Source organism: Oncorhynchus nerka, linkage group LG13 (genome assembly GCF_034236695.1).
Source record: "Oncorhynchus nerka isolate Pitt River linkage group LG13, Oner_Uvic_2.0, whole genome shotgun sequence".
NCBI classification, from domain to species: Eukaryota; Metazoa; Chordata; class Actinopteri; order Salmoniformes; family Salmonidae; genus Oncorhynchus; species Oncorhynchus nerka.
Window position 1 is genome coordinate 24,718,490 of NC_088408.1, and position 23,611 is coordinate 24,742,100.

General features: G+C 42.2%; 1 protein-coding gene across 1 annotated transcript in view; it reads right to left on the bottom strand.

Annotated features, from left to right (window-relative positions):
• LOC115139295 (pleckstrin homology domain-containing family G member 1) overlaps positions 1-21,336 on the bottom strand; it is a 132,741-nt gene extending 111,405 nt beyond the window's left edge. The window contains exon 1 of the mRNA XM_029676497.2: positions 21,084-21,336. Coding sequence (XP_029532357.2) covers positions 21,084-21,183 — 100 coding nt within the window. The 5' untranslated portion in view covers positions 21,184-21,336. The remainder of the gene's footprint in view (positions 1-21,083) is intronic.
• Positions 21,337-23,611: the final 2,275 nt, after the last annotated feature.

Consider the following 23,611-nt stretch of genomic DNA (forward strand, 5'->3'; position numbering starts at 1 on the left):
TTTGTTCATATAGTGTACAAGTTTCATACTAGCACTCAGCTTTATAGGTTAAAACTGAGACTTCCCTGCTTTCTGGAGCTTGAGACTCCCTCAGTGTGTGTGTGCGCATTGTATTTAAAACTTCTTATGGCTGCAGGGGCAGTATTGAGTAGCTTGGATGAAAGGTGCCCAGAGTAAGCTGCCTGCTCCTCAGTCCCAGTTGCTAATATATGCATATTATTATTAGTATTGGAATAAAAACTCTGAAGTTTCTAAAACTGTTTGAATGATGTATGTGAGTACAACAGAAACCATATGGCAGGCAAAAACCTGAGAAGAAATCCAAACAGGAAGTGGGAAATCTGAGGTTGGTCAATTTTCAACCCAACCCCTATTGAATACACAGTGGGATATTGGTTATGTTACACTTCCTAAGGCTTCCACTAGACGTCAACCGCCTTTAGAAACTTGTTTGAGGATTCTACTGTGAAGTGGGACCGAATGAGAGAGGAATGAGTCAGAGGTCTGCCAGCAGTGATGCGCTGGTCACACGAATTTCACGAGAGGTATCTCCCATTCCTTTGCTTTTCTGAAGACAAATGAATTCTACGGTTGGAATATTATTGAAGTTTTGTTAAAAACATCCTAAAGATTGATTCCATACATCGTTTGACATGTTTCTTGTTACGGATACAGTTATCCTGTGTGTGTGTGTATCCTGTGTGTGTGTTTCTTTTCTCTCCTTCTCCCCTCACAGGTGAAAACAATCACTCCCCAATCAGTCAACAATCAATCATCAATCAGAAGACACACCTCCTCCTACTTCCTATCCTATCACAGTTCCTTCCCCATGGTTTAAAAACCCCATCATTTGTTTGTTCTGGAGCTCAATCTCTAGCTCAATCTCTCTGTAAATGCCATGTCTGTAGGTCTCTGTGTTTCACTCTCGCTTTGTGTCTTAACCTCTCTTTTGTTTAAGCACCTCATAGCACTTTGTCATCACCTGTGAGTATTGTTTTTGGTTATGGTGTTTGTTTGTTGCTGGTGGGAAAAGGGGGAAACCAAGACAAGTCGCCCATGGGCATACACTACCCGTAGGTGAACTTTTAAATACACTAGTTAGAACTGGGCGGACCACCTACTGTATTTTTGGTTAGTTAGTTAGCTGTTGTTAAAGTAGGCTAGTCTAGCTTAGGGGTGTTTTTGAATACTTATTGTTTCTTTCCTTGGGTCCAGCTCAGCCCCTTTTCCTGCTCCCCCCATTACCGTGTGTTTATAAATAAACCTGGAGTTTGACGGTAGATTTCTGTTGTCGTGGTTATTTCGTTCACACTTTTACTTTGTCACAATAATAATTTGCATGAGTTATGTTACGGGTCTCATTACCATCCCCCCTAGACTGTCGGGCCAAAAGGGATTCGTAACATTTCTACAGACAGTAACAGAAGCAACGCGCTTCATGACTTTGGATTGGTTTACCAAACGTGCTAACAAAAGTAGCTCTTTGGACATAAATGGACATTATCGAACTAAATCAAACATTTAATGTGGAACTGGGATTCCTGGAAGTGCATTCTGATGAAGATCAAAGGTAAGTGAATATTTACAATGTTATTTATGACTAATGTTGACTACCCAATATGGCAGATATCCTTCTTGGCTGCTTTGTTGTCTGAAAGCTGTACTCAGATTATTGCATGGTTTGCTTTTTCCGTAAAGTTTTTTTTAAAAATGTCATAGCGGTTGCATTAAGGAGAAGTGTATCTATATTTCCATGTCTAACAATTGCATTTTCATCGACATTTATAATGAGTATTTCTGTAAAATGATTTGGCTCTCTGCAATATCACTGGATGTTTATGGAACTAGTGAACGTAACGCGCCAATGTATACTGAGATTTAATATAAATATGCACTTTATCGAACAAAACATATGTATTGTGTAACATGAAGTCCTATGAGTGTCATCTGATGAAGATCAAAGGTTAGTGATTCATTTTATCTCTATTTGTGCTTTTTGTGACTCCTCTTTGGCTGGAAAAATGGCTGAATTATTCTGTGACTTGGCGGTGACCTAACATAATCATTTGTGGTGCTTTCGCTGTAAAGCCTATTTGAAATCGGACACTGTGGTGGGATTAACAACAAGAGTACCTTTAAAATGGTATAAGATACATGTATGTTTGAGGAATTTTAATTATGAGATTTCTGTTGTTTGAATTTGGCGCTCTGCACTTGTCATATCAATCCCGTTAACGGGATTGCAGCCCTAAGAAGTTAAATCAGGGCAAGGTTCTGTATGTAGGTGATCTGAATATAGGCCCGTGGGTAAAGAGCTCAGGTCAGTTGGTAGTCATGTATCTCTAGATCATGTCTTTGGAGCAGTTTAACCGTCAACACGTTCAACAATGTCACAACAGTAAACGTCTTCATCGCTGTCACTATAAGAAAAAAAAGGTTTAGAAGGAATTTACAGACTTTATCCTGCGGGAAAAAACTGTTAATACTCAGGTATTAAAATACATTTTTAGCTTGTTGGGAAAAGCCTGTTTAAAATGAGGATGAAAGAGAGTGAATGCCAAACAGTGCAGTTAAATGTTATTGCAGCAGCCTTATGACAGCAAGCTGTTCTATAGTGGACAATGATTTCCGTCAGTCCTTATGACAGCATAAATACTTCAATTATTGACACAAAGCTCCCTCCTGCAGGGACATTCCAGACTCTAGGCCCCCAAAATAATTTGCTCTCCAAAAGGAAATCCTGGGATGTTTGTACGGGGGATGAGGGTGGGGGACACAAACCCTCCCTCTAGCAGTGCAGTGCTCAGCGCTCGTACACAACAAACCAAAAATATCAGCAAGCGCCGAGCAGTGTCCAACAGGTCCCTGCCTGCCCCTTTCTGCCTCCAGTTTGGGCCACAGAAACAGTGGTTGGACACACACAGGCACATACATTTGAGGACTTCAGGAAACAAATGCTGATGCTTGTCAGTCCGCCGTCCTTCGACAAACAAACACAAATGTGTGTGGGTCAGACGACAGAGTTTCCATAAAGAGCAACAGGAAGCAGCACTCACAGCAGATGTCCCCTTATCAAGGCTGCAGGTGACCACTACAACACACACACACTAACAAACATTAATGAAACACACAAACAAAACAAACACCCTCCTGTCCATAAACTGTCAATCTTTACCTCCACATCATTATTAATATACAATCTGGTTGCTATGGAGAGTGAGTAGCAGGGCCATGAACCAAGTCACACTGATTTGCATGTTGGTTAAGGGTACACTTTGCATTGAGGCCCTTTTGCATGCAAAATCCCGACAGGAGCAGAGGAGAGAATGGAGGGTAGGGGTGTTCTCTGCTTCAAATGGCACCAGAGCCTTCAGTGCCTGGAGCTTCCAAACTGATATCAGCCATTTAGTCTTCAGATGAATAGAATTAATTAGAGGGGTATTAGTACGGCCTTTACATTCTCACAACATGTCTCAAATTATAATGCTCTGTACACAAGTCAGTGTGTGAGTGCATGCATAAGTGTTTGCATTCATGCATTTTGTGTTGTGTGCAATAGCAAAAATGTCTGATTGTGGCAAGGAAAATGACGAGCTCAAGTTCAAGCTGAACGTCTTGCTTGTTGGCACAGCTCACTTCCTTTTCCTGTACGGCAAGCAGGAAAGGCCATTCAGCTGTGCAGGAAGACAAACAGGCCAGTTTGACAGGGCCAATTTGGTGTTTTCCTCATCAGCAAGGACAAACAGCGAATCCCCCCCCACCCCCCCCCCCCACCCCTTTCTGGCTTAAAAACACACACACACAGTGCTCTGGCTAGGCGCAGAGATATCTTAAATTAGAGATAACAAACGTTCACTTCCTCATCTTGTTGCTCCTATTTTCTCCTAAGAGAGAGAGAAAAAAACTTCCACATAAACTGCTGAAGTCATGGCTTTGCCTGGAACAACACAGGTGTGCGGAGACTGATTTCCTCCTATTCAATACCAACCATACCCCAACACACAAAGCATCACAACACAGGCAGTATATTGTATAGTATTAGAATCAAATATAAAGTCAAATCTGAACCTTAATGCGCAGACAATTTCTCGCTTGTGTCTTTTTGCCAAGCAAAACTTTTCGTGAAAGGTACAATGCTGCGCAGACCCCTCTCGTACATTAAACGTCGTCCAGATATGTTGAGTTCTTCTTGTAGGCGTATTTGGCAGGGAAACTGAAGCGAGCTCTATAGCCTATTGCCGGTTTCTGAGTCTTTTATTAAGGAACACCCTGAAACAATGTGTGTTTGTTGCTTTTCATTAAATCATGCATAACGCTTCTTTTTTTAACCTAAAATAAGTTTGTTCATATGGGCAGAATATTATCTATAGGCTATAGCATACCAAATCTTGATCCGTTATGAAAATAAAACGGTCAATGAGAGTGAAAAAAAAACGGATCCTGTAAAGTACAGATGTTTGGAAGTTTCAATTATACTCAGTCACATGACTAGCCTATAGAAATGTAAACATTGTGATGTTAGAGCGTAAGTAACTATGATAACTACTATAATACCTATTTTCCACCATCATTTGCAAATAAATTCATTAAAAATCCTACAATGTGATTTTCTGGATTTTTTCTTCTCATTTTCTCTGTCATAGTTGAAGTGTACCTATGATGAAAATTACAGGCCTCATCTTTTTAAGTGGGAGAACTTGCACAATTGGTGGCTGACTAAATACTTTTTTGCCCCACTGTATATATAACGTAGTATGACGTAATGACGCCACGTAAAATTTGACAAAGCATTATTTGTTTGACAGCAACTTCTGGGGTAGCTAGCTTTGGCTTGTTACCTAGCTATCACCAATACAACCAGCCTGATAACAATGACCAGTAGAAACTGCAGGCATTTTCATTATTCTTAGCAATGATTTAGGAATCCTTGTGAGTAAGTATTAGCTAGGTAGCCACTTGTTGTTCGCCTATTGAAATTGAACTTCAGTTCATGAAAATAAATAGCTAGCCAGCTACTTAACCCTGTTGCCCAAAGTTAATGTCATAAGCAGCCAGCTAGCTTCATCTGGCTAGTGAGGCTCAACCAGACTGGGTTGTGTGTGGTGAAGCTAGCCACAATAAAGATTAGGCATAATAGTGGACTTCAAAATAAATGTATGTCATTGACAGTGATGCAAATGAATACAAATAGTAGAATTATGCCATACTTTTATTTTGAAGGCAAAACGCAAAGTCCACTACTGTCCACTATTGTGGCACATAGATTGGTCCGACCACCAGTAATCAAATAAGAAGGGTCTTATAAATAATGGTTATTTTAGGTGATGACACCTAGTTATAGTTAGTTAGCTAACGATATCTGTTTCAGTAGCTTATGTCATTTTGCTATGTTTTTGGGAAAGAACATTGTTTGCATCCATGAGCTAGCTAGCATTTTTTTATGACCAACACTATAGGTGCACAAGACAACTTTACCAATATCATAGCATGCGTATTGATGAATCGTTGTGACATGAAATACGAGTAATAGTGTAACCAATGTGTAATAACTACGTTAAAAAAATGTATGAATGTTCAATTATCATGTGACGTGCAGTCATAGTCAGGTCTTGATTGGTCAACAAGCGTACTCGACATGTATCTTTTTTGACACGCAAAGACCCAAACGGCGTTCCATAGAAATCCTGCTTGAGAATGAAACGACTGAAGAAATGAACGAAACAGCAAAGCAAGTAAGTGAAAGAAATCGGTTTTGATGATGTTTTACTGGTAATGGGGACATACGTAAATGCCAACCAATTCATGTTTGGGTCAGTGTGGTGTGTGTAACTTTCATTTAACTAGAAAAGTCAGTTAAGAACAAATTCTTATTTTACAATGACTGCCTACCCCGGCCAAACCCTCCCCTAACCCGGACGACACTAGGCAAATTGTGCACCGCCCTATGGGACTCCCAACCACGGCCAGATGTGATAGAGCCTGGATTCGAACCAGGATCTGTAGTGACACCTCTAGCACTGAGATGCATTGCACTAGACCGATGTGTGACTCAGGATACAGCTGCTGTTTTTATAAGTAAGTTAATGTTTAAGTTGTTATTCAACACTGTCAACACTTTGTTAAACACTTTTTTATAAGCTGTAAAATGTGAGTTCTCCCTAATTCCACTCACGCTACAACCAGCACTGCAGCTGTAACGAATGAGTACAACCAGCACTGCAGCTGTAACGAATGAGTAAAGCAAAGTGTTGTTTCGATAAGCTTGCATTGTTATTATTAGCAGCTTGTGTCTTTTTTAATAGAGGAATATTTCAGACTCTGGTCATAGGAGAAACAACATGAATTGGTGCATGAGGCAGAAATAATGCAGTGCGACTTGAGTTTCACCATCAGCTGGAAGACTATGTCCACTTTTCTCAGGGAGGGAGGGAGAGCGGAGGGAAGTGAGTCAGGTGAGAGGCAGCCTCAACGCTGCTCCCTCCCCTCAGACTGAACATCAGTAAAATAAAATAATAAAAAAAGCTAATTATGGTCATTCACCTGTGCCTCACAAGTAATACAAATGATCTCTCACCATTATATACTTAAATTGTTAAATATACTTTCAAAATTGTCTGAGAAGAACAACATTGGCAGGGCAATTCAAGCATAGACAGTATGCAGTGATAATGTATTGGGCCTATAGCTTACTACACAAACCTCATTGCTACAGAACTGTTTTTCATGTTTTTCCTTTTTATCTGAGCGGTAGATCTCAGTTTGCTTTTGGACTGAGAAAGTGATCTTGACTCAGAAAAGGTTGGCGACCACTGATCTAGGACTATAATTTAATATTTCTTTGTCATGACATTTCATAACCTGATTACCAGATATTTTTGTTTATAAAGCACACTTGGCAACTAATTTGCGGTCATTCTAAATAAAATGTCCTGAATAATGGAAAGAACAATACCATTGGGTATTACGCAATAGCCTACACAATGACTAGGTGTCCAAGCCGACACACAGAAACATGTGAAGTTCGGAAAGACAATTTCATCACCACACTGTGAGCTTTGCCATTTCGAAAAATAAGTATTTGGGTGTTTTTGAAGCCTTTGTTCATGTTTTTGTTCAAGGCCCCCATACTACACATTGAGGATGAGGAAGTGATTTGCTGTTTGTGTTATGTTTCTCAAAAACCTGATTTCACAAAAAAAAGTATGCCTGGACCCTTCTATAACATATATTTCCATAAAACATTTAGATGTGGTTGTAAAAAAGAACACTTCTCCTTTAAATCTTTACCTTGATGCTTTCTTACTAGAACCTGCTGCAAAGCAGACAATATCAATTTACTCACTCGACTGTCATTCAGAAAATGATTTACTGGATCAGCTGATGGTCGACAACAGGCCTATCACAATACATGCCAGACTAAACCACTGGCCACCAAAAGGGCATCTAACGAAGTTAGTCCATGTATAATTATTGAAGAACCACGTTAATGACGAATCAAGTTAAAGGGGACTTTCAGTTAGCGTAGGCTATAGAAACTTTCGATATTGCATTCACATACACCATTTTGCTGATAAATGTTTGTCAGCAGCCGTTTGGTGAGACATCAGAATATCATCCCATCAAGTGTCAATGGGATGATTTTCAGATGTTTTATTCTAATTAAGCTTCCATAACAGCGAAACTGTTCAACCAGCACAAAGTCTGGACACTTTCCTACCTGTACAGGCCAGTCACATTTCTATCTCTGATTTTCATATTGAAAAAAATGCAGCCTATTAACTGACAGACTTTCCATTTTGGTGCCGATCATTAGTAGCCTAGTAATATTTATCCAATCTATAGAGATATTCAGTATGTTGCTGACACACAATAATTAGATTTTAGAGCAAATTGAAATAATGAATTATTTATTTTTAAAGTTCAAAATAACTCATGCAGGATATTAAATATTCCCCCTTTGGTAGGTTAACTTAAGAATGCAATTTTTCAAGTAATCTGCCCGACTCGGTTTTCTTTATTTTTAGTCAAGGCAGGCAAAATATAGCCTTCATATAAATTACAATAGCAACTGTTAGAAATATAAACATTGTGACAGTTCTCATTTTCTATTTTTAGAAAGTAGACACGGCCTTAGACTACAAAATAAAAACTAGATTAAGCAAAAACATTTTTTACAACAAAAAGTACATTGTGGAAGCCACACTGACCAAAAATATAAAAACACAATTTGTAAAGTGTTGGTCCAATGTTTCATGAGCTAAAATTAAAGACACCCGAAATTCTCCATATGCACAAAAAGCTTATTCAAATATTGACCACAAATGTATTTACATCCCTGTTACTGAGCGTTATATAAAATCATCCAGCATTCAATTATTGCATATGTATTAACCTCTTGAAGCTAGGGGGCACTATTTTTATTTTTGGAAAAATAACATTCCCAAAGTAAACTGCCTATTTCTCAGGACCAGATGCCTGAATATGCATATAATTGACAGCTTAGGATAGACAACACTCTAAAGTTTCCAAAACTGTAAAAATATTGTCTGTGAGTATAACAGAACTGATGTGAAGACCATTTATTCCTAACAAAGACCGTAATTAATTTGCCAGAATTGTACATAATTATAACATTGAAGGTTGTGCAACGTAACAGCAATATTTAGACTTTGGGATGCCACCCATTAGATAAAATACGGAACGGTTCCGTATTTCACTGAAAGAATTAACGTTTTGTTTTCGAAATGATAGTTTCCGGATTTGACCAAATGACCTAAGGCTCATATTTCTGTGTGTTATTATAATTATGTCTATGATTTGATATTTGATAGAGCAGTCTGCCTGAGTGGTGGTAGGCAGCAGCAGGCTCGTAAGCATTCATTCAAACAGCACTTTCCTGCATTTGCCAGCAGCTCTTCGCTGTGCTTCAAGCATTGCACCGTTTATGACTTCAAGCCTATGAACTCCAGAGATTAGGCTGGCAATACTATAGGGCCTATAAGAATATGCAATAGTCAAAGGTATATGAAATACAAGAATTAGTCCTATAATTCCAATAATAACTACAACCTAAAACTTCATACCTGGGAAAATTGTAGACTCATGCTAAAAGGAACCACCAGTGTTCATATGTTCTGAGCAAGGAACTTAAACGTTAGCTTTTTTACATGGCACATATTGCACTTTTACTTTCTTCTCCAACACTTTGTTGTTGCATTATTTAAACCAAATTGAACATGTTTTATTATTTGAGACTAAATAGATTTTATTGATGTATTATATTAAGTTAAAAATTTAAAAAGTGTTCATTCAGTAGTTGTAATTGTCATTATTACAAATATCTAAATTGTCCGATTAATCGATAACGGCTTTTTTTGGGCCTACAATAATCAGTATGGGCGTTGAAAAATCATAATCGGTCGACCTCTAGTCCATATAATGTCCCACAGTTGACAGTGCATGTCAGAGAGAAAAAAACAAGCCATGAGGTCAAAGGAGTTCTCCGTAGAGCTCCGAGACAGGATTGTGTCGAGGCACAGATCTGGGGAAGGGTACCAAAACATTTCTGCAACATTGGAGGTCCACAAGAACACAGTGGCCTCCATCATTCTTAAATGGAAGAAGTTAGGAGAAAGACTCTTCCTAAAGGTGGCCGCCCGGCCAAACAGAGCAATCGGGGGAGAAGGGCCTTGGTCAGGGAGGTGACCAAGAATCTGATGGTCACTCCATCAGAGCTCCAGAGTTCCTCTGTGGAGATGGGAGAATCTTCCAGAAGGACAACAATCTCTGCAGCAATCCACCAATCAGGCCTTTATGGTAGTGGCCAGACAGAAGCCACTCCTCAGTAAAAAAGGCACATGACAGCCCGCTTGGAGTTTGCCAAAAGTCACCTAAAGGACTCTCAGATCATGAGAAACAAGAGTCTCTTGTCTGATGAAACCAAGATTGAACACTTTGGCACCATCCCTACGGTGAAGCATGGGGGTGGAAGCATCATGCTGTGGGGATGTTTTTCAGCGGCAGGAACTCTTCGCCTCAATCCCAGGATCGAGGGAAAGATGAACAACGCAAAGTACAGAAAGATCCTTGTTGAAAACCTGCTCCAGAGCACTCAGGACCTCAGACTGGACAATGACCCTAAGCACACAGACAAGACAACGCAGTAGTGGCTTCGGGACAAGTCTCTGAATGTCCTTGAGTGGCCCAACCAGAGCCTGGAATTGAACACGATCGAACATTGCCCCGTCCAACCTGACAGAGCTTGAGAGGATCTGCAGAGAATGGGATAAACTCCCGAAATACAGGTGTGCCAAGCTTGTAATTGAAAAAACGACTAAACCTGTTTTGGCTTTGTCATTATGGGGTATTGTGTGTAGATTGAGGGAAAAAAACGATTTAATCAATTATAGAATAAGGCTGTAACGTAACAAAATACGGAAAAAGTCAAGGTGTCTGAACACTTTCCGAATGCACTGTATAACCCTTAACAGCAAAGCTTCACAATTTCTCAGGCTCAAGAAACAACAAATGCTTCCTCTCTGCTGGCATGCCCATTTTTCACCCCACCGTCCCCCACTCTCCAAACCTTCCCCCACTCTCCAAACCTACCTTCCCTCTGGAGCTGTGAGATACACCGTATGTTACTATATACACACACACACACCAGTATTGATACACAGACTGGTTTGGGTTTTTACTTTACCTTCTATAACAGTATTTTAATGTTTGGTTTGTTAAATGTGATACGCCGTGAGTAACGTCCATTTGTTTAGTTTACTCCGCTACTTGACTCATCCCTCTCCATTCCGCTTTCCACACAGACCTAGTCCCACCCAGTCACTGTTGTTGCTTGACCACGAGACACTTTCATTCAGTCTGCATGGTCAATGCAGCACATAAAACAATGTTGATGACGATGTTGTTTCCACTTTGATCTTAATATAAATCCACAAACATTCTACAATTACAATATTAGTTTGTGTTTCTTACATCTGCAAACAGCTATTTTGTATTTTCTTAGCAAGTTAAGCTAAATTGTGTTAGCCACTAATGTAGGGTGACCAGATGTCCCCGTTTTCCTGGGACATTCCCCATTTTTGGTGGCCTGTCCCCAGCTGGAGCTGTCCCGGAAATGTCCCCGTTTTTAACTGTTCGTTAAAAACAGACTGCAAAGTGAAATAATATTGTACGTGGCAAGAAAGACCGGGCAGCAGAGCCTACAGTTTGACGTCTCAATCACGTTGTGCTTGTTTAGGCCAACAGAGGGGGCTGCTCGCTATAGCAGCTTCATTCACTCTTCTACTAACTACTTGCTCGCGCTAGTTTTAGAGAACTGCCGTGGAAAACTTTGCCAGAAGGTAGCAAGTATCAAGTGAATCTATAACATCACCACAAACATATTTTCAGGCCAGGTAAGTTACAATTGATACTAGCTAATGATGTTATGTCACAATTTATTATATAGATAGATGATCTGCTTCATAAAAGGTTTTAAATAGCCAACATTAGCTAGCATAACCTATGTTGACTAAATTAACGTTATCTAGCTAGGTTAGCTAGCTACTTTCATTGTCGCTAGGTTAAAAAACGTTCACATGTAAACATGCAGTGGACAGGCTATTTTGAAAATATGATTATTAAATTAATGCATAATTCTGAAAAATCTATTTGAAGATTACAATTAATGGTTTGACATTAAGTAGTGTGAAAATATGTTTAGAAATGTTCATGGATAACATTAGCATAATGTTTTCTGTTAGAGTGGAGAGAAGGAAGACTGGATAGGAAGAAGAGTGAAAGAGAGAGGAAGTGTCACGTTCTGACCTTTTTCCTTTGTTTTGTCTTCATTTAGTATGGTCAGGGCGTGAGTTGGGGTGGGCAGTCTGTTTTTCTATGTTGGGGTTTTGAGTTCAGCCTAGTATGGTTCTCAATCAGAGGCAGGTGTCGTTAGTTGTCTCTGATTGAGAATCATAGGTAGCCTGAGTTTAACTTTTGAGTGGGGGGTGTTTGTTTCCGTGTGAGTGTTTGCCACACGGTACTGTTTCGGTTTCGTTCATGTTCACATTTATTGTTTTATATTTCATAGTGTTCAGTTTGTCTGAAAATAAACTTTATGGACACTTACCACGCTGCGCATTGGTCCTCCGATCCTTCTCGCTACTCCTCAGAAGAGGAGGAAGGATGCCATTACAGGAAGAAAGGTAAAGATAAATTGGCAGGCTCTGCAAACATATTATTCCTAACAATAATTTTTTGATAAAATACAAAAAATGAGGCAAGCAATGGGAATCTGTTAACCAAATTATTGTATCTAATAGTGTACCATTTATTATTAAAGATTGGAGAGGAAGGAGAAGGGAAAATTAATGGAGTAAAAAGAGTGAGAGTGAAGAAGAGCAGACAGAGGAGGTACAATGGCTCTTTCCAAGAAACGGAAATGCCATTTTAATGACCAACATGAGAGAATTTCCATTTATACACTCAAGCCAAGACGATAGAATGGTTAACTGCACCCTTTGTAATTCCTCTTTTTCAATTGGCAGCGGGGGAAGAACGGCAGTGTTAGAACATCAACAGACAAAAAATATAAAGCCTCTCTGATTGCCCGTGTTGGTATGCCCTCTGTCACCACATTCTTCAAGAAGGTAGAGCCTTCCCAAGAAGAATATGATTTAGCTGTGCAGGAGGGTGTCTTTGCATACCACACTATGCGACACAATCATAGTTACAGATCTATGGACTGCACAGCACAACTAACACGGAAGATTTATGAGCCAAAGTTTACATGTGCTAGGACAAAATGTTACTCACTATGGCTTCATGTGTTAGCACCATGGGCAACTACTTTGGTAACACAGGACCTAGATCAGGTAGAATTTGTGTCCCTGTCCATTGATACATCCAATCATGGACATGTAATGCTGCTGCCAATACTAGTCAGATATATGATGGCAGCACATCTGTGGAAACAAAACTGCTTGATTTTGTTGAATTGAAAGGAGAAACAGCAGAGGAAATTGCAGCTGAGGTCCGTGAGACGCCTAAGACAGCGCTACAGGGAGACAGGATGGACAGCAGATCATCCTCATAGTGGCAGACCACATGTAACAACACCTGCACAGGATCGGTACATCTGAACAACACATTTGCGGGACAGGTACTGGATGGCAACAACAACTGCCCAAGTTACACCAGGAATGCACAATCCCTCCATCAGTGCTCAGACTGCCGCAATAGGCTGAGAGAGGCTGGCCTGAGGGCTTGTAGGCCTATTGTAAGGCAGGTCCTCACCAGAAATCACTGGCAACAACGTCGACTATGGGCACAAACCCACCGCCGCTGGACCAGACAGGACTGGCAAAAAGTGCTCTTCACTGACGAGTCGCGATTTTAGTCTCACCAGGGGTGATGGTTAGTTTTGCATTTATCGTCGAATGGATGAGCGTTACACCGAGGCCTGTACTCTGGAGCGGAATCGATTTGTAGGTGGAGGGTCCGTCATGGTCTGGGGCGGTGTGTCACAGCATCATCGGCCTGAGCTTGTTGTCATTGCAGGCAATCTCAACTCTGTGCGTTAAAGGGAAGACATCCTCCTCCCTCATGTGGTACCCTTCCTGCAGGCTCATCCTGACATGACCCTCCAGAATGACAATGCCACCAGCCATACTGCTCATTCTGTGCGTGATTTCCTGCAAGACAGGAATGTCAGTGTTCTGCCATTGCCAGCGAAGAGCCCGGATCTCAATCCCATTGAGCACGTCTGGGACCTGTTGGATCGAAGGGTTGTTGAATTGAATTGTCCCTTGTGTATATATAGTTTTACATATTTTTCATCGCATATCCTTTAAAATATTTTGCTAAATCTCATCATCTAAATACTCTCCTGCAACCTGCCTCACCCAATGTGGCGTGGATCTGCTTTTTTTTTTCCTAAAGTATTTATATTTACTTCAGATCTGGAATCCCTCAACTGAAGCTAGCCAGCTAACTACCAGATATTAGTCAGCAAACCATTGCCAGGGGTCATCAGCTAACCTTCAGCTCGGAAAGCTCTCGCCAGTTCGAACATCGTGACTCTAACCAGAGCATAACGGACCTGTCATTTTTATCCCCGGATTCCTACCGCAAACTGAACATTTTCATCTGGATCTTCACAACTAGCTAACCGCAATCCCAGATGTCTACTCCTGGCTAGCGTTTCCATCCCAGAGCAAGCACCAATTTAGCTTGAAGCTAGCCCGGCCAGGGCTCCTGTGCTACCACCGAAGCATACTCCTGGGCTACAATATCGGCCTGCTAGCTACCTAGAGCTACTTGGAACCCTACTAATTCCACAACTGGTCTATCGATGTCACCGCACGAAGAGGCAGAAACAGACTTAACCCCATTGCGACACCCCCCCCAAAGGCTAACTTTCTAGCCCCTGCTATCTGCTTGCTTGCTAACCCGGTTTGATAACTGCTAAACTGCCAGGCCCTGGTCTGCTAACTGCTAGCTGGCCTGCCCGGTCTGCTAACTGCTAGCCCTTGCTAACTGCTTGCTTGCTAACCCGGTCTGCTAACTGCTAGCTTGCCTGCCCGGTCTGCTAACTGCTAGCTCTTGCTAACTGCTTGCTTGCTAAACCGGTCTGCAAACTGCTAGCTTGCCTGCCCGGTCTGCTAACTGCTTGCTTGCTAACCCGGTCTGCTAACTGCTTGCTTGCCCTGGTCTACTAACTGCTAGCCCATGCTAACTGTTTGCTTGCTAACTCGGCCTGCTAACTGCTAGCTTGCCCTGGTCTACTAGCTGCTAGCTTGTTAGCCTGCTAACTGTCTGAATCGCCGTGTCCCCAGCCAGCCCAACCACTTACTGGACCCATATGTTCACTTGGCTACGCATGCCTCTCTCTCTAATATCAATATGCCTTGTCCATTACTGTCCTGGTTAGTGATTAATGTCTTATTTCACTGTAGAGCCTCTAGCCATGCTCAATATGCCTTGACATCACCTGGTTTAAACATCTCTAGAGACTATTATCTCTCCATTACTCAATGCCTAGGTTTACCTCCAATGTACTCACATCCTACCTTACCTTTGTCTGTACACTATGCCTTGAATCTATGCCATCGTGCCCAGAAACCTGCTCCTTTTACTCTCTGTTCTGAATGTGCTAGACGGCCAGTTCGTAGTCTTTAGCCGTACCCTTATCCTACTTCTCCTCTGTTCCTCTGGTGATGTGGAGGTTAATCCAGGTCCTGCAGTGCCTAGCTCCATTCCCACCCCCCAGGTGCTCTCATTTGTTGACTTCTGTAAACGTAAAAGCCTTGGTTTCATACATGTTAACATTAGAAGCCTACTCCCAAAGTTTGTTTTACTCACTGCTTTAGCACACTCTCCCAACCCAGGTGTCTTAGCCGTGTCTGAATCCTGGCTTAGGAAAACCACCGAAAACCCTGAAATCTCCATTGCTAACCATAACGTTTTCCGCCAAGACAGAACTGCCAAAGGGGGCGGTGTTGCAATCTACTGCAAATATAGAAAGTCATACAGAACTCTGCAGGCTAAGTCTGTACCCAAACAATTTGAGCTTCTACTTCTAAAAATTCACCTTTCCAGAAACAAGTCTCACTGTTGCCGCTTGCTATAGACCTCCCTCTGCCCCCAGCTGTGCCCTCGATACTATATGTGAACTGATTGCCCCCCATCTATCTTCTGAGCTCGTGCTACTAGGTGACCTAAACTGGGACATGCTTAACACCCCGGCCATCCTACAAACTAAGCTTGATGCCCTCAATCTCACACAAATTATCAATGAACCTACCAGGTACAACCCCAAAATCAGGAAACACAGGCACCCTCATAGAAGTCATCCTAACTAATTCGCCCTCTAAATACACCTCTGCTGTTTTCAATCAAGATCTCAGCGATCACTGCCTCATTGCCTGCATCCGTAATGGGTCTGCGACCAAACGACCACCCCTCATCACTGTCAAACACTCCCTGAAACACTTCTGCGAGCAGGCCTTTTAATCGACCTGGCCGGGGTATCCTGGAATGACATTGACCTCATCCCGTCAGTAGATGATGCCTAGCTATTCTTTAAAAGTGCCTTGCTCACCATCTTAAATAAGCATACCCCTCAAAAAAATGTAGAACTAGGAATAGATATAGTCCTTGGTTCACGCCAGAACTGTCTGCCCTTGACCAGCACAAAAACATCCTGTGGCGTTCAGCATTAGCATCGAATAGCCCCCGTGACATGCAACTTTTAAGGGAAGTTAGGAACAAATATACACAGGCAGTTAGCTATTCTAAGGCAAGCTTTTTTCAAACAGAAATTTGCATCCTGTAGTACTCAAAAACGTTCTGGGACACTGTAAAGTCCATGGAGAATAAGAGAACCTCCTCCCAGCTGCCCACTGCTCTGAGGCTAGGAGACATTGTCACCACCGATAAATCCACTATAATTGAGATAATTGAGATTGATTTCAATTGATTTCAATAAGCATTTCTCTACGGCTGGCCATGCTTTCCACATCGCTACCCCTAACCCAATCAACTGCCCGGCACACTCCACAGCAACCCGCCAAAGCCCCCACCATTTCTCCTTTACCCAAATCCAGATAGCCGATGTTCTGAAAGAGCTGCAAAATCTGGACCCCTACAAATCAGCCGGGCTAGACAATCTGAGATTCCCAAAGATTGGAAAGCTGCCACGGTCATACCCCTCTTCAAAAGGGGGTGACACTTTAGACCCAAACTGCTACAGACCTATATCTATCCTACCCTGTCTTTCTAAGGTCTTCGAAAGCCAGGTTAACAAACCGATTACTGACCATTTCGAATCCCACCATACCTTCTCCGCTATGCAATCTGGTTTCAGAGCTGGTCATGGGTGCACCTCAGCCACGCTCAAGGTTCTAAACGACATCATAACCGCCATAGATAAGAGACAGTACTGTGCAGCCGTATTCATCGACCTGGCCAAGGCTTTCGACTCGGTCAATCACAACATTCTTATTGGCAGACTCGACAGCCTTGGTTTCTCAAATGATTTCCTCGCCTGGTTTACCAACTACTTCTCTGATAGAGTTCAGTGTGTCAAATCGGAGGGCCTGTTGTCTGGACCTCTGACAGTCTCTATGGGGGTGACACAGGGTTCAATTCTCGGGCCGACTCTTTTCTGTATACATCAATGATGTTGCTCTTGCTGCTGGTGATTCTCTGATCCACCTCTACGCAGACGACACCATTCTGTATACTTCTGGCCCCTCCTTGGACACGGTGTTAACTAACCTCCAGACGAGCATCAATGCCATACAACTCTCCTTCCGTGGCCTCCAACTGCTCTTAAACACAAGTAAAACTAAATGCATGCTTCTCAATCGATCGCGCCCGCCCGTCCAACATCACTACTCTGGACAGCTCTGACTTAGAATACGTGGACAACTACAAATACCTAGGTGTCTGGTTAGACTGTAAACTCTCCTTCCAGACTCACAGTAAGCATCTCCAATCCAAAATTAAATCTAGAATCGGCATCCTATATCGCAACAAAGCATCCTTCACTCATGCTGCCAAACATACCCTCGTAAAACTGACCATCCTACCGATCCTCGACTTCGGTGATATCATCTACTCTACTCAACAAACTGGATGCAGTCTATCACAGTGCCATCCGTTTTGTCACCAAAGCCCCATACACTACCCACCATTGCGACCTGTACGCTCTCGTTGGTTGGCCCTCGCTTCATACTTGTTCATACTTCATACTTACCTCATTTGCACTCACTGTATATAGACTTAGTTTTATTTTGTTCTACTGTATGTTTTGTTTATTCCATGTTTATCTCTGTGTTGTTATATGTGTCGAATTGCTACACTTTATCTTGGCCAGGTCGCAGTTGCAAATGAGAACTTGTTCTCAACTAGCCTACCTGGTTAAATAAAGGTGAAATAAAATAAATAAAAAGGTTGAGGGCTAGGGCCATTCCCCCCAGAAATGTCTGGGAACTTGCAGGTGCCTTGGTGGAAGAGTTGGGTAACATCTCACAGCAAGAACTGGCAAATCTGGTGCAGTCCATGAGGAGAAGATGCACTGCAGTACTTATTGCAGCTGGTGGCCACACCAGATACTGACTGTTACGTTTGATTTTGAACCCCCCTTTGTTCAGGGACACATTATTCCATTTCTGTTAGTCACATGTCTGTGAAACTTGTTTAGTTTGTCTCAGTTGTTGAATCTTATGTTCATACAAATATTTACACATGTTAAGTTTGCTGAAAATTTTGCTGAAAATAAACAGTTGACAGTGAGAGGACGTTTACATACATACATACATATTGCCACCCTAAGGTCACGCACAACTTATAAAGCAAATTTAGAATTTGTGTTTATTTTTTTTAGCCCTTTTTCCTCCCCAATTTCGTGGTATCCAATTGTTATCGCTACAACTCCCGTACGGCCTCGGGAGAGACAAAGGTTGAAAGTCATGCGTCCTCCGATACACAACCCAACCAAGCCACACTGCTTCTTAACACAGCGCGCATCCAACCCGGAAGCCAGCCGCACCAATGTGTCGGAGGAAACACTGTGCACCTGGCAACCTTGGATAGCGTGCACTGCGCCCAGCCCACCACAGGAGTCGCTGGTGCGCGATGAGACAAAGATATCGCTACCGGCCAAACCCTCCCTAACCCGGACAATGATAGGCCAATTGTGCGTCGCCCCACGGACCTCCCGGTCGCGGCCGGTTATGACAGAGCCTGGGCGCGAATCCAGAGTCTCTGGTGGCACAGCTGGCGCTGCAGTACAGCGCCCTTAACCACTGCGCCACCCGGGAGGCCCATAAATTAAGAACTTTTATTAATCAAAAACATAAAATACCATCAAATATTTTTTTAAATACCGTATGATATTTTGGCCATATCGCCCAGCCCTACATTCCCCTTCTCTCCTACCTTACCCCTCCAGTCTTCCCTTCCCTCTCCACCTTCCCCCTCCTGTCCACGCCATGCCTCAGCTCCCAAATGTGACCTCACAGCAGGGAGGCTAGCCAGTAGCAGGTGAAAGGTTGTGAACCACCATACAAAAGACCCACTGCTGCTCCTGTACAGTGTCAAACAGCCAAGACCAAAGCTCCTGAGGATTTGGTGAACGCGCTGGGCAACAGATCATAGTATTATACAGTAAAAAGTCAAGAAGAATAGCTCCGTTTAATCTCCCAAAGGCCATCTCCCTATTCATTCACCTACAAAAGACCCCCCCCCCCCCAATCTCTCGGCAGTATCTCTACATTCAGTAATGATCCTACCCCGTGTTGGAAAATATTTGCGATATGCCTTTAGTGTCTGATGGCAGTCACAGTTGGGTCTCTTCCGTCTACAGTGTGTTTGAACTTGAAACACAATCTAGAACTCCTTAGAGAAGAGCGGAGATAAAAGTGTAGGGTTTCTGGGGGGACACACACTAACACGCACACAACCCTCACACAAAAGCTCAACTTCAAGCAGGTTTTCTATCTGTAGTGCAGTACACAGAGGGCAGGTTGAGGATGTCATTCTGAAAGTGAGAAATTAAATGTTATACAACACAGACAGGAACAGGTCCAAAGGCATGCTGTGCAAGTGGAGCCATCCCTGTAAAGAGCCAACCTAGTAACAGCTACAGAACACAGTGAGGGACAGCTGTGCTCCCCTACTTCTGCCCTGCAGGCTACAGCTCAGCACAGTCTTCCCAACTTTCCCACCAGACAGTGACCACTAAGTAAAAGAACAGGGAGTGGTGATAGAAGGGCTTATTCTAGATCAGGTGTTGTACATTAGAGAATAAGAGGGGTGGGGCCTGGAGAATGCAGAGTTCTTGAACACACGCTCCCGTCCACCTACCTCCCGTCCTCCCCCCACCATGTGAAACGGTCACAAATCACTGGAAGCGCACCCCCCTCGTATAAACCGAGCACGTCGTTAGAGCACCAGTAAATCACTAGGGAGGGGTCACTGGGAGTACTGGGGGATCCAGCCTGTCCCATCACCAGTCAGGGTGTAGCTTTACTGAGTAGCAAACTTGGGGGGGGGGTCACTTCCTCTCTGGTTACATTCTCACGAGAATGAAGTGCCAGTATAAACACCTGCACCCTGGCCTGAAGAGCTGGGCAGGTGGTGCTGTATCCCAGTGGTGTGACGGGCAGGTTTCCTTCTTCATATCCATTGATATACAAAGACTTGATAGGTGTATTTTATGTTGACGAAACCTATCCAATCACTTTACAAGCCAGAGGTGATGAAGGAAATGTATGGTTACTCAGGCCTGGTCCTATGTGTAGGATTTCTTTCTGATCTGTTATGCTGATGAAATCACCTCTAGCACTTTTCAGAGAAAGCAGAAAAGGCCATTTCTCTGCAAATCTTGTCAATGGTACAAAAATTGACCATATTTCCACCACAACAATCAATAAATTATGTATGTCATGTACAGAAACTACCCTTCTGAATCCAGCGCCAAGTATTATTACATTAACACACACAAAGCCAACAAACCTATACTGCACATGGCACCCAACTCCCAGTCACACATTTATCCTGCACATGGTCAGCAAAAGGTACCCATGATCAATTCTGCTGTATAGCCTTCAGTGTTCCATGACAATTCTGCTGTATAGCCTTCAGTGTTCCATGACAATTCTGCTGTATAGCCTTCAGTGTTCCATGACAATTCTGCTGTATAGCCTTCAGTGTTCCATGACAATTGCTGGGATGTTAGGGAAAACAGGTTGTTGATCTAAATATTCAATGACAGACCCTCTGGACATAAACTCAACATAATAGCCATGTGCGTAACTTTAACTTGTCTTTGTGTACATTTCAAACACACCCTTGGAACGCGCCTCGAAACGTTTTATCCACATGCAGAGTGGACTGGCTATGACGATAATTCAGACACCTGCAAGAATGTTGAGATGAAGTGTCAATCATCTAAACGTCACTGGGTCCTGATGAGGCAACTAGCGATGTCTTCATAGGTTCAGAACAGTGAAAAAGATTAATGTCTTTCCCCAATCATGTACATAATGGCATTTCAGATTAAACACGTATTCGGCACTTACTTGCTTTCTTTGACGCTTTGAAAGGATTTGACCGTCCTAACCTTCGACATCCTGTCCGTGAAAAATTATTCACTCTCACCGGAGAGAAGCTGTTCTTCATTGAGCTTCCGTTTACCTGCAAAACTTCTGTAAACAACCGCCAGCAGCGACGCTCTGAGGAAACAACAATGTTTTTTCATCAAATGAATTGGCCATTTTCATGAATAGAAGTTCATAATCAAGGTATGTACTTTGACATGTAACGTTTCTTTGAATACGCGCATGCGTACATTAATTATTTGCAGGTGTCAAGCTCAGGGGTCACGTGTGCTGAAGGAACGCGCTTCAATTAAAGATTCAAATAGGTCCTAGGTCCACTGTTTCAAATGCAGCCTTATTCAATCATTCATGTAGCCTACACCCTAAGCGGATTTTTTTTTTAAAGTCTAGATACCATCCTTGAATTGGCATTCTTGTTGTATTCCATTTCTTTCCAATAATGATTCACTTGATATTTTATGATTTATTCAGGACATTAAATAATATCAAAAGGTTAAAATATAATGGGGAAAGTACAATCTGGAGTTCAACTAAACAAGAAATAAGGGCCAAGAATGACATTACATTATTGCTTGCTGGTATGAGTGGCTTTTCCATTTCTTCCATTTATGAAACAAACCTTTCTTCCCAGTGACATCACTTGAGCCTCTGGAATGCCTTTAACTCAATGTAGGAGATGTGGACACAAGATAAGACATAGATCCAGAGGGCTTCAACATGGCATCACAGTGACGTCTGATTCCTCTGATGTCCAGAGAGAGTATTTTATGACAAGGTCTCTTCATTTTAGAATTGATGACACTTCCACTTCTGTATAAGGACTTTGTGACATGTAAAAAAAAGGGTTTTATAAATCAATTTGATTGATTGACTTACATATTATTGTTTATCATATTTTTCTATTGTTTGTGTTCCGCTTCACCAGTCGCTCAATTGTGATTCAATTTTGCTTTCAAAGATCAGGAATATGGATATGACATTTTCTGTAATGTTTACCAGTTGTAAGTCCCCCTGAAGAAGTCAATGCTATACTGCATTTGTATTGTTATCAGTTCAAAAGTTAGATGGCTAGTTTTGGACTTTGGTATACAGAGGTCAGTAATACACTACCACAATGCCCCAAAGCAACCCCCAAGCAGAACTGGTTAGCCTCAGTTCATGGCCAGTCCATTGGGGCCATCCATCCATGTCGTGCCTAAGGGTGTGTACTAGATTACATCGACGGAGCATTACATTAAATAAGTGGAACTGTCTGGGGGCACTGGAGGAGAGTTTCAGGAAACCCTGAGTTAAGAGGACCATCCATGTTGAGCCTGAGGGCGTGTTGAGGCTTCAGTAATTCCAACTGTCACTGGGCACGGGCAGAGAAGGACACACCAATTACATCAATGAGATTCTCAATGGTCCTATGTAATCGTATAGACAGACAGTCGTTATTGAGTTCACACTACTGTGCCATCACATTACCACTACGTTACTACACATTGCTACTCTTCTGTCTGAGTGTTATCATTCATGTGAGGTACATGCTCATTTTGAATGTACACAGGAAAACTGTCCTATATGATCTCGGCGTTTTCAGTGTTTGTGGTTGGCCTTGTCAAATGCACAAACAGGGGATGAACCTAGGAAAGGGATTTGTCTTTTTCATTTCCAAAGCAAAAAAAGTAAAAACATTAAACCAAATGATTGGAACGTATTATATTAGCAAGTGCATCATGCTTTTATTCCATTGTTCCTTTGTTTGGCCTAAAAAAATGGGTTACGTAGATAATCACATGCACCCACGTGAATTTAGAATGATGACAGCAATGCTGTCAATAAAATCAGATCTAATCTATTTGATTAGATATGCAGTCCAGGTACATTGCTAAGGTCATTGCACAATGGAAGAAAAGCATGATGGTATTGTAAGATGTGCTCCCTCTCTGGCCTCTAGGTGAACAGGCTGCTCATTATGGCACACACCTGTCACCTTTGTTACACGCACCTGCGCGTCATCAGACTCACCTGGACTCCATCACCTCCCTGATTACCTTCCCTATATACAGTTGAAGTCAGAAGTTGACATACACTTAGGTTGGAGTCATTAAAATTCAACCACTCCACACATTTCTTGTTAACAAACTATAGTATTGGCAAGTCGGTTAGGACATCTACTTTGTGCATGACACAAGTAATATTTCCAACAAATGTTTACAGACAGATTATTTCACTTATAATTCACTGTATTACAATTCCAGTGGGTCAGAAGTTTACATACACTACGTTGACTGTGCCTTTAAAAAGCTTCGAAAATTCCAGAAAATTGTCATGGCTTTAGAAGCTTCTGATAGGCTAATTGACATAATTTGAGTTAATTGGAGGTGTACATGTGGATGTATTTCAAGGCCTACCTTCAAACTCAGTGCCTCTTTGCTTGACATCATGGGAAAAATCCAAAGAAATCAGCCAAGACCTCCAGACCTCCACAAGTCTGGTTCATCCTT